Here is a 12,500-nt window from a genome sequence, read left to right as displayed (position 1 = left end):
TCATTCAAGATTTCATTCATTCATTCATTCATTCAAGATTTCATTCATTCATTCATTCAAGATTACATTCATTCATTCATTGCCAGTGTTTATAATAAAGTGAATATTATCTTCACATCTGATCGTGTTAACCCATATTGACAGGAAAAATGCATATGAGATAATGGAAAGCAGGAGATTGCACAAAAAAGGTATATATGTTTTACATTAAATAGTAACAAACAGTTCATAATAATAATAACAATAGTGTATAATAAAAGTGTATGCATTCTATAAGGTTATATTATCACCGCTACGTAATTAAAGCTGCGTTGATTTTGACTCTTAACCCATAAAGAGCAAATAATCAATATAAGAAACAATGTCTATAATGGAAGATACGCGATGTGCAGTTTCAGAACAGAAGTGTTTGTTTTGTCTGCAGTTATGCTCACATCTGCTCATAACTCATAAAGTTATGCCACATACATCAGAGTGAACAGAAGATGACATTATTAAAGCGTTTGCTTTGAGATGAGGTTTATGCAGTCACATGAATACAGGAAAGTTTAGCTAAGATATGAATTTAAATAGTTTGCAGTGTAGAATTAGGCGGCATTTTCTTTGTTTTTAATGGTCAGTCAGTCGTACAGTGTGATTTATATATCATTTATTTGATTGTCATATTAAAATGTAGAGAAATGGTAAACATTTCTTAGTGTGTCATCCATTATTCAGCTCAGTTTCAGGCTGGCGGCTTGTATGTTTTTGTTTTGCAATAGATTTTCCCCCGTGTTGACTTCTTAATGTCACATCTCTCTCTATGCCTTTACTTATTCACAGCGAATGCAACAGCCTGAGGTTCTTTATTAATGGCAGCTCTGAAATAGATGTCTGCAATTTCACTGTGCTTCTGTTTTCAAAAGCTAATCTTTTTCTAAAGACTAATATATATATATATATATAGGTCGATATCTGTGACTGTAACTCCATTGGCGTTCTGTGTTTGCGTAGGGAGATATTTTCTTGGTTGACATCTAGACAAATCGTGTCACTATGCCTTGAAAATCAAAAACACAGTGCAAGGCTTTTCAAAGCCACTGATGCAGCATGTCAGATATGGACATTTTTATTATTAAAGATGAGATCTCATTCAATAGTTCATAATTCAATGCCATTTGGAACGTGTTTATATCTGTCCACCTCATTTTTTGCAGGGTATCGTGTCGGACCCTCATATGGCTCTGGCGCTGCCGTCTGATGGTAAACTGGGCGATAAGAAGAAGAAGAAAAAGAGCTCTCTGGCTGGGCTGTGTGAGGAAGAGGAGGATGAGGAAGAGCAGATGTCCATCAGGATAGGTAGAGCAGGAGTTCACACAGGCAAGCTCTTCTTCACCATCCCACTCTCTTCTCTCACACCGTTAGATGTGTGTCAGCTGTATGATGGCTCTCTCCGGGGTTCCTGTTGGCTTTCCTTACGCTCTCCTGGATCACATTCCTGGATCGTTTTGTAATAGAGAGCCTAAGCCCCGCCCCTCCGCTTCCGGCTCACGGGACCTTCTTTCGGAAAAAATGTCAATGGCGAGAGACAACTTTTCTTTTTATTCCGCCTGAACTGTGCCCTGAATGACACATGTGATGTTTGTCAATTTAAAAGATCATTCTGAAAGTCAAGAAAGTCGCAGTTTGTCATAAAACAGAAGAGTAACATTTAGTTTTATGTGAAAATCGCTCAATGAACTACATCTCCCGGAAAGCGAAACAACGAGCGAGATCCGCTGCTCGTGTGTGTGCAGTCTGGTACAAAACACTCGATGACGGCGTAACGTTACGATTATAACGCAAGACTATAGAAACAATGACAGACGTTAGCTTCAGTAAAGTGAGCTTCAGTAAAGTGAGCTTCAGTAAAGTTAGTTTCAGTAAAGTGAGCTTCAGTAAAGTTAGTTTCAGTAAAGTTAGCTTCAGTAAAGTGAGCTTCAGTAAAGTGAGCTTCAGTAAAGTGAGCTTCAGTAAAGTGAGCTTCAGTAAAGTTAGCTTCAGTAAAGTGAGGTTCAGTAAAGTGAGGTTCAGTAAAGTGAGGTTCAGTAAAGTTAGCTTCGGTAAAGTGTGCTTCAGTAAAGTGAGCATCAGTAAAGTGAGCTTCAGTAAAGTTAGCTTCAGTAAAGTTAGCTTCAGTAAAGTTAGCTTCAGTAAAGTGAGGTTCAGTAAAGTTAGCTTCAGTAAAGTTAGCTTCAGTAAAGTGAGGTTCAGTAAAGTGAGCTTCAGTAAAGTGAGCTTCAGTAAAGTGAGCTTCAGTAAAGTGAGCTTCAGTAAAGTGAGCTTCAGTAAAGTGAGCTTCAGTAAAGTGAGCTTCAGTAAGGTTAGCTTCAGTAAAGTGAGCTTCAGTAAAGTGAGGTTCAGTAAAGTGAGGTTCAGTAAAGTTAGCTTCGGTAAAGTGAGCTTCAGTAAAGTTAGCTTCGGTAAAGTGAGCTTCAGTAAAGTTAGCTTCGGTAAAGTGAGCTTCAGTAAAGTGAGCTTCAGTAAAGTGAGCTTCAGTAAAGTGAGCTTCAGTAAAGTGAGCTTCAGTAAAGTGAGGTTCAGTAAAGTGAGCCTCAGTAAAGTGAGCTTCAGTAAAGTTAGCTTCGGTAAAGTGAGCTTCAGTAAAGTTAGCTTCGGTAAAGTGAGCTTCAGTAAAGTTAGCTTCAGTAAAGTTCGCTTCGGTAAAGTGAGGTTCAGTAAAGTGAGCTTCAGTAAAGTGAGCTTCAGTAAAGTGAGCTTCAGTAAAGTGAGCTTCAGTAAAGTGAGCTTCAGTAAAGTGAGGTTCAGTAAAGTGAGGTTCAGTAAAGTTAGCTTCGGTAAAGTGAGCTTCAGTAAAGTTAGCTTCGGTAAAGTTAGCTTCAGTAAAGTTAGCTTCGGTAAAGTTAGCTTCAGTAAAGTGAGCTTCAGTAAAGTGAGCTTCAGTAAAGTGAGCTTCAGTAAAGATAGCTTCAGTAAAGTGAGCTTCAGTAAAGTGAGCTTCAGTAAAGTGAGCTTCAGTAAAGATAGCTTCAGTAAAGTGAGTTTCAGTAAAGATAGCTTCAGTAAAGTGAGCTTCAGTAAAGATAGCTTCAGTAAAGTTAGCTTCAGTAAAGTGAGCTTCAGTAAAGATAGCTTCAGTAAAGTGAGCTTCAGTAAAGATAGCTTCAGTAAAGTGAGCTTCAGTAAAGTGAGCTTCAGTAAAGTGAGCTTCAGTAAAGTTAGCTTCAGTAAAGTTAGCTTCAGTAAAGTCAGCTTCAGTAAAGTGAGCTTCAGTAAAGTGAGCTTCAGTAAAGTGAGCTTCAGTAAAGTGAGCTTCAGTAAAGTGAGCTTCAGTAAAGTGAGGTTCAGTAAAGTGAGGTTCAGTAAAGTTAGCTTCGGTAAAGTGAGCTTCAGTAAAGTTAGCTTCGGTAAAGTTAGCTTCGGTAAAGTTAGCTTCGGTAAAGTTAGCTTCGGTAAAGTTAGCTTCAGTAAAGTGAGCTTCAGTAAAGTGAGCTTCAGTAAAGTGAGCTTCAGTAAAGATAGCTTCAGTAAAGTGAGCTTCAGTAAAGTGAGCTTCAGTAAAGTTAGCTTCAGTAAAGATAGCTTCAGTAAAGTGAGTTTCAGTAAAGATAGCTTCAGTAAAGTGAGCTTCAGTAAAGATAGCTTCAGTAAAGTTAGCTTCAGTAAAGTGAGCTTCAGTAAAGATAGCTTCAGTAAAGTGAGCTTCAGTAAAGATAGCTTCAGTAAAGTGAGCTTCAGTAAAGTGAGCTTCAGTAAAGATAGCTTCAGTAAAGTGAGCTTCAGTAAAGTTAGCTTCGGTAAAGTGAGCTTCAGTAAAGTGAGCTTCGGTAAAGTGAGCTTCAGTAAAGTGAGCTTCAGTAAAGTGAGCTTCAGTAAAGTTAGCTTCAGTAAAGTGAGGTTCAGTAAAGTGAGCTTCAGTAAAGTTAGCTTCAGTAAAGTGAGCATCAGTAAAGTTAGCTTCAGTAAAGTGAGGTTCAGTAAAGTGAGGTTCAGTAAAGTTAGCTTCGGTAAAGTTAGCTTCGGTAAAGTGAGCTTCAGTAAAGTTAGCTTCAGTAAAGTGAGCTTCAGTAAAGATAGCTTCAGTAAAGTTAGCTTCAGTAAAGATAGCTTCAGTAAAGTTAGCTTCGGTAAAGTTAGCTTCAGTAAAGTGAGCTTCAGTAAAGTGAGCTTCAGTAAAGTGAGCTTCAGTAAAGTGAGCTTCAGTAAAGTTAGCTTCAGTAAAGTGAGCTTCAGTAAAGTGAGCTTCGGTAAAGTTAGCTTCGGTAAAGTTAGCTTCGGTAAAGTGAGCTTCAGTTAAGTTAGCTTCAGTAAAGTGAGCTTCAGTAAGGTTAGCTTCAGTAAAGTTAGCTTCAGCAAGGTTAGCTTCAGTAAAGTGAGCTTCAGTAAAGTGAGCTTCAGTAAAGTTAGCTTCAGTAAAGTTAGCTTCAGTAAAGTGAGTTTCAGTAAAGTGAGCTTCAGTAAAGTGAGCTTCAGTAAAGTTAGCTTCAGTAAAGTTAGCTTCAGTAAGGTTAGCTTCAGTAAAGTTAGCTTCAGTAAGGTTAGCTTCAGTAAAGTGAGCTTCAGTAAAGTGAGCTTCAGTAAAGTGAGCTTCAGTAAAGTTAGCTTCAGTAAGGTTAGCTTCAGTAAAGTTAGCTTCAGTAAGGTTAGCTTCAGTAAAGTGAGCTTCAGTAAAGTGAGCTTCAGTAAAGTTAGCTTCAGTAAAGTTAGCTTCAGTAAAGTGAGCTTCAGTAAAGTGAGCTTCAGTAAGGTTAGCTTCAGTAAAGTTAGCTTCAGTAAAGTGAGCTTCAGTAAGGTTAGCTTCAGTTAAGTTAGCTTCAGTAAAGTGAGCTTCAGTAAGGTTAGCTTCAGTAAAGTTAGCTTCAGCAAGGTTAGCTTCAGTAAAGTGAGCTTCAGTAAAGTTAGCTTCAGTAAAGTTAGCTTCAGTAAAGTGAGCTTCAGTAAAGTGAGCTTCAGTAAGGTTAGCTTCAGTAAAGTTAGCTTCAGTAAGGTGAGCTTCAGTAAGGTTAGCTTCAGTTAAGTTAGCTTCAGTAAAGTGAGCTTCAGTAAGGTTAGCTTCAGTAAAGTTAGCTTCAGCAAGGTTAGCTTCAGTAAAGTGAGCTTCAGTAAAGTGAGCTTCAGTAAAGTGAGCTTCAGTAAGGTTAGCTTCAGTAAAGTGAGCTTCAGTAAAGTGAGCTTCAGTAAAGTTAGCTTCAGTAAAGTTAGCTTCAGTAAGGTTAGCTTCAGTAAAGTTAGCTTCAGTAAGGTTAGCTTCAGTAAAGTTAGCTTCATTCATTGAGAGAAAATGTGCGCCTTTGGGGTTTGTAGTCTTTGTAATTACGTATTTTCACAGTCTTATACCTCAACAGTTTTACATCAAACTGCGACTGTCTTGACTTTAAAATGTATCTTTTAAATTGACCAACATCATATGTGTAATTCAGGGCACAATTCAAACGAGATCAAAATATGTATTGTCTCTCGCCATAGACTACCATATAATATTTTTCCGAAATAAGGTCCCATGGTGGTCGACCGGAAGGGGAGGGGCTTAGGCTCTCTATAGACAAGCTCACTATTTTTAGGTTTTTCTCTGGGCTCTTCTGAGACTTTATTGTTTCTCTTATGTCTCTTTAATGTAGTGTGTGCTAAGAAGTGCTGGTGGTGGGTCTCTTTTCATAAATTGCTTTTTGCCATGAATAGAGCGCAGAAGGAACACACAGTTATCTCAAGTGGCGCTTAATGCATTATTTATGGAAATATCACGATGTAACTTTTGAGGTTTACCATCATGAGAAAAGCACACGCCGAGTTCAAGAGTGCTTTAGATGATATTTAGGGTAACAATAAAGACAGAAAAAAGAAATATAAATTTTATATATTAAAATGCATGGAATAAAATGAATGGAATTAAATACAGGTGAAACTCGAAAAATTAGAATATGGTGCAAAAGTTCATTTATTTCAGTAATTCAACTTAAAAGGTGAAACTAATATATAATATAGACTCATTACATGCAAAGTGAGATATTTCAAGCCTTTATTTGTTATAATGTTGATGATTATATAGCTTATGAAAACCCCAAATTCAAAATTAGAATATTGTGAAAAGGTTTTCATAAGCTGTAAACCATAATCATCACAATTAAAACAAATGCAATCTGTACATATCTGATATCTGGTGGCATTATTGCATAATATCGGACTTCTATCAGCTTTCCTGAATATCCAATCGTGCAGAAACTGAACTATTCTTCTTCACCCATTAAGCTTAATAGCTTTTTCAGGAAATGTAGTTCAAATGACTCATAAAACATGGATTTTATTAACTCCCTGTATAGAGAGAACATTGTAAAGCTGTAATTCCTGAGGCAGAATCCACACAGTCTAATTATCAGAGCTAAACGAGTGTGAAAGTATTACATGGCGAACGAGTGGAACGTGCGGTCTGATAAACCGGCTTCTGACCGCTGCAGGCGCTCTGTGACATTATCAACATCTGCACACGTCCGTCTTCATGTTTACAGAGAACAGCACCAATACATACATCATTTATATATATATGTAATATAAAGCTTATTCAAGGAAATGGGTAAATATTGTTAATGGTATTATTGCTTATAATTTCATGATTGTATTCAGCTACTGCAATAAACCATTTTCACATAAGATTAAAATTACTCATACTGGTCTTTTGTGAATATCATGATTATCAGGAATTATTACCCACAGTAAAAAAAAAAAAAAAAATCCTGTGTGAATGCATTTATTTTTTTATTTATGTGTTTATTTTTTTAAAGTTTTTTTATCTATCATAAAAGCAATACCAGAATAAACTAATATTTTTTATTACATAAATAAATAAATAAATAAAAGTACATGGTGTATTTAAGTAACTAATATCAAACATCAAAACAATACTAAAATATTTTTATTTATTTAAATAATGTAGGCTTATATCATTAAATTAATTATGGTTACTTCAGTTAGTGAACAAGTAAATACATTTTTTATGTATTATTTATTTATTTATTTACTTATTTATTATCATAAAAGCGGTACTAGAAACATTTTTTTCCCCATAAATAAATAAAAGTGCAATTATTTATTTATGAGTTCAAGTAACTGTATAAACAAACATCGAAACAATACTACAAATAATAAATTGTTTTATTTGAATAATTTAATTCATTAAATAAATGATGGTTACTTAAATAAGTGAACAAGTTAATAAATAAAATGAATGTATTATGTATTTATTTAACTTATTTATGTATAAAATAAAATAAATGATTATAAGTAAATAAAATAAATTAAAGTATTTATTTATTTATAATGTTTAATCTTCAATTTTTTTCCAATAATAACATTAATTCCAAATTAGCTATGGCTTCTACAGAGTGTTTTGCTTTTAATAATTGTGTCTGTTTTACTTTGATGATTATTATATTTATTGAGGTTTTTCAAACATTACAGGTGAAACTCAAAAAATTAGAATATCGTGCAAAAGTTAATTTATTTCAGTAATTCAACTTAAAAGGTGAAACTAATATATTATAAAGACTCATTACATGCAAAGTGAGATATTTCAAGCATTTATTTGTTATAATTGTGATGATTATGGCTTACAGCTTATGAAAACCCCAAATTCAAAATTAGAATATCGTGAAAAGCTTTTCATAAACTGTAAGCCATACTCATCAACATCATAACAAATAAAGGCTTGAAATATCTCACTTTGCATGTAAGGAGTCTATATTAGTTTCACCTTTTAAGGTGAATTACTGAAATAAAAGCACGATATTCTAATTTTTCGAGTTTCACCTGTATATAAATGCGTCCCAAATTTTGGTAGCAGGGTTACATAAATTGCAAACTCATAGAAAATGCATAAAAACATTGATTTAATATGTAGTTTGAGGTCCTGAAGTGTCCTCAGAGCTGATAAGCGTGAGTAAAGGGCTTCAGCGTTCAGCGAGAGAGCGAGGGAGAACCTCAGGTGTGGTGGCGCGACGGCGCTGGTTATCCAGCATGAAATGAAGCTGATACAGGCGTCCTGAAGGAGGTTATTATATCGGACCACCATTACATCTCACACCGCATGACAGGCTTCGAGCCGAGAGAGTGTTTGCATGCGGTTTCTTCATCATCTGCCTTTAAATTCACCCTCAGCTCTGCAAATATTCAGTGTTTGCACACGATCAGAGAAAGGGTTTAAGGTGTCCTCTCTCAAATCTGTGTCTCTTGATGATTGATCTCCAAACAGGGAGAAATCAGTTTCCATGAAGCCTTATATGCAATGTATTAGGAAGGTATTCATAGTGTCTCATAGCACATCATTGTTAATAAATATAAATATGTTACTTAACCAAGTTTATTTGACACCTTTAACATTAGTATAAGGTGTCAGATAGATTAGTATTAGTATACCTCACTGATCTCATTGGTCAAAACCGGACGAACACAATAAGCATAGCATTTTTTTTAATGCATTCGTACTGTTTTGTTTCAATAATATATTTTTTGTATTTTTAGGGGACTTCATGGTACTAGATTATATTCACCTCTAAATTATACATTTACATTTACATTACATTTATGCATTTTGGCAAACGCTTTTATCCAATTCAAGGTACACGTTTACATTGTTATCAGTTCTTGCTTTCTCTGGGAATCGAACCCATTACCTTAGCGTTGCAAGCGCCAGCGCTCTCCTGTTTGAGCTACACCGTTTGTTTCTACTGTATATAAATAAAATACAAATATTAGAAAAACATACATTTAAGTGAAAAATTGAGCTGGGTGATTTAAACTCCAATGCAAGGAAGGAGTGTGTTCCCTAAACGATTATACAAGAATTTTCAGACATAATTACACTCTAAAAAATGCTGGGTTGTTTTAACCCAAGTTTGGGTCAAACATGGACAAACCCAAACGTTGGATTAAAAATGCAAATTAAAAATTGAACCCAACGGCTGGGTTTGTCCATATTTGACCCAAACTTGGGTTAAAACAACCCAGCATTTTTCAGAGTGTACTTACTTTTCTAAGGTTTTTCATTTGGATATATATTTAGACATTATCAATGACTACTTTATCATTGCTGATTTGTTAATTGTACATAAAAAAAAAATGGCTCTATATTTTGTATATTTTTCATTTTTCCAACTCATTACATAAGGCCATTTTTGACCAAGATCACAAATGTGACTGTTTTTAAAGAACATTTAGTTTTTTTTAAAGTTTTTTTTTAGCAAGTGCCACAAAACTTTCTTACCATTTCAATGAAGTAAAATATTTAAAAAATTCTAAATTGCCCGAAGACCAGAGTTTTAAAGATAATACATAATATAATATTAGAAGTTAAAGTCAATTGTTTCAATATATTATTCAAACAATAGGAAATAAATATAATGTAGGCTATTATAACTGTGGTTAGAGTTATTGAAAACGCATTTTGAATCCATTAAGAATACCTTTAATAATGAATTTTGCATAGAGGCTTCATAGACTGTGTTTTCATAAAACTGCTGATTATTGTGTGTTTTCCTTTCTGGGTGATTTTCCTTTCCAGCCATCACAGCGCACATCATCCATCAGACATTCCCCGAAACAGAGAGAGGTGTGTGGTGTGTAAGTGAAGATGTGTGTTTGCCATTTCATACATTGTGCTGCTGTTTTTGTGAGGCGGGTGTCGGTGGTTGTGTTGTGGCCGGAGTGTGTCGGTGGTTGTGTTGTGGCCGGTGTGTGTGTCGGCGCTGTTGTGCGCTCACGCTCAGCACTGCACATTTCTTCTGCTCATCTTCTGGTTCACTGAACTGACTGAGAGCAGAGCCGACACACACTGCGCTCAATCAGCACACACAACCTGATGCTTTTGGGTCGTTTCATTTCATATTAAATCTTGGGGATAAAAGCAACATTTGGCTATCCTGAGTTTCAGACAATAGATTACAGTTATATATGTAAAAAAAAATCTTGAATGACAAATGGATAAAGCACTCTCTCTCTCTCTCTCTCTCTCTCTCTCTCTCTCTCTCTCTCTCTCTCTCTCTCTCTCTCTCTCTCTCTCTCTCTCTCTCTCTCTCTCTCTCTCTCTCTCTCTCTCTCTCTCTCTCTCTCTCTCTCTCTCTCTCTCTCTCTCTCTCTCTCTCTCTCTCTCTCTCTCTCTCTCTCTCTCTCTATCTATCTATCTATCTATCTATCTATATATAATTTATCAAATTTTAAGTAAATAAACATTTATCTTTAAAAAATAAATGTAGTGTGTATATATATATATATGCCTATAAAATGCTTTATCCATTTGTCATTCAAGATTTTAAAAAAATGTGACTGGACACTTATTGTTATTTTTATTACTAATATTATGATAATTTAAAATTAATTATTTATTACATTATTAATTTATTTAATTATATATATATATATATATATATATATATATATAGATAGATATATATACTACATTTGTTTTTTAAAGATAAATGTTTATTTATTTAAGACCTTGATTCTTCATTTGTTTCAACAGAAATCAGGAGTTACAATTATTTTTCTCATAGCTTTATTGGCTTAATACCTAGACTTTTAAATTAATTAATCCTACTGAGTCTTTCAGAATCAAAGGGGTTGTTATTGAATATTGTAGGTGTCAAAAACTCAAACGAAGCTGACAGTAAAGCTGCTTCTTTCCAGATGTGACGAATGTGTTTACATGCAGCTGAATCCAGCCGGAGTCATCAAATAATTACGGAAAATGAAAACACGACTGTTGAATTAATTTACTAATTGGAAAAATCAAAGACCTTCTGTATTTCCTCGACTGGAAAATATCATGTTTGTTGTCACGGCCCGCCTGCATTTATGTGTTTGCACGTCTTATTCTCCCCGCTTCGGTGTTTATAAAGTGCTGGGAGTGTTTGCTGTTTATTCTCTTATTGTGTTTTTGAGAGATTCCCGCTGAGGCTCCTCTTGTTATGTGAGATAGTGTTTGAAGGTAAAGATGGAGGTGGAGCTCATGAAACACAACAGGCCTGAATAGACGGGCATTATCTCTCGTTCTCTCCGGCTCGGTTTCGTCCACCACGAAGGGTTTTCTGCAGCGTTCAGGATCCAGATATGATGAGCTGCTCGTGCTGAGCCGATCGTAACTTGGCCGCCTTCACCACATGTACATTTATTTTCCATATTGCACTAACAGCAGGTCTTCAGTAAACATACAGTAAACACACAGTGTCATCATGATTGCCTCAAGGTAAGATATCTTGGCAAATGGATATAGCGTTTGGCAAATGGAGCAAGAAAAGCAATAGGCAAATATATATATTGCTTTGGCAAGTATGTTTGTTCCTGGATGGACCTGGACTAGTTTACCTGTCAAATATAGTCTTAACTATTACAGTAAATAACTCCAGTCATAAACCTAAAATCCGATTGGTTGGTAAAAAGATAAATAAAAAATCGTCCTACTTTGGCAGTCACGGTAAATAGCTTTTATTCCAAACCCCCTCCAAAAAAAAAAAAAAAACTTAAATGCTTAATAGTGTAAACAATTATTCAGAATATTATTGCACTTTTACTGCAAAATAAACGCAGATATGATTGTTCTTTTCCATTCTCAAAATACCAGAGATGTTTGCTTAGACTGTTTCTTATGCTGCACAGTAATTTCATAATGAATTCTCTTTCATGTTGTTCATATTATGTTAAAATACGTGCAGACAAAACCAGTCTGGAGTGTATCTTAGGTCTTATGAGCTGCTGAGAGACCTCTGGTAGTTTCACCTGCTTATTTGTTTATTGATGTATTGTTATTCCCCCTCTCTGAATGTGTGCTTGACATTTCACAGCGGATATCTAGTGTGCATGCTGCTAAACGCCCCAAACAAAACTATAGTATCTTTCAACAATTTGCCACTAACCTGGAACGCATTTTTGCCGACCGTACCTATACATACAATTCTCTGTATGATTCCTTTTCACACAATTATGATTACAGGAGCAGATTATTGCTTAAAGGGTTAGTTCACCCAAAAATGAAATGTCGTCCCAAGCCCGTCAGACCTCCGTTCATCTTCGGGACACAGTTTAAGATATTTTAGATTTAGTCCGAGAGCTTTCTGTCCCTCCATTCTAAATGTATGTCCGGTATACTGTCCTTGTCCAGAAAGGAAATAAAGACATCATCAAAGTAGTCCATGTGACATCAGTGGGTTAGTTAGAGTGTGTTGAAGCATCGAAAATACATTTTGGTCCAAAAATAACAAAAACTACGACTTTATTCAGCATTGTGTTGTCTTCCGGTTCTGTTGTGGATCCGCGTTCAGTGCCGCCGCTGACGTGTGTCTGGTGTGTGTGTGTGTGTGTGTGTGTATTCTGGTTCTGTTGTGGATCCGCGTTCAGTGCCACCGCTGACGTGTGTCTGGTGTGTGTGTGTGTGTGTGTGTGTATTCTGGTTCTGTTGTGGATCCGCGTTCAGTGCCGCCGCTGACGTGTGTCTGGTGTGTGTGTGTGTGTGTGTGTGTGTGTGTGTGTGTGTATTCTGG

General features: G+C 35.7%; 1 protein-coding gene across 1 annotated transcript in view; it reads left to right on the top strand.

Moving 5' to 3' along the window:
* LOC130071350 (zinc transporter ZIP11) overlaps nt 1-12,500 on the top strand; it is a 178,440-nt gene that overhangs the window by 89,555 nt on the left and 76,385 nt on the right. The window contains exon 5 of the mRNA XM_056236092.1: nt 1,197-1,338. Coding sequence (XP_056092067.1) covers nt 1,197-1,338 — 142 coding nt within the window. The remainder of the gene's footprint in view (nt 1-1,196; nt 1,339-12,500) is intronic.

Source organism: Rhinichthys klamathensis, unplaced genomic scaffold (assembly GCF_029890125.1).
Source record: "Rhinichthys klamathensis goyatoka isolate OS25496 unplaced genomic scaffold, OSU_Roscu_1.1 h1tg000438l_1, whole genome shotgun sequence".
NCBI classification, from domain to species: domain Eukaryota; kingdom Metazoa; phylum Chordata; class Actinopteri; order Cypriniformes; family Leuciscidae; genus Rhinichthys; species Rhinichthys klamathensis.
The sequence above is the reverse complement of the archived record's forward strand: the minus strand, read 5'-3'. Positions and strand labels throughout refer to the sequence as shown.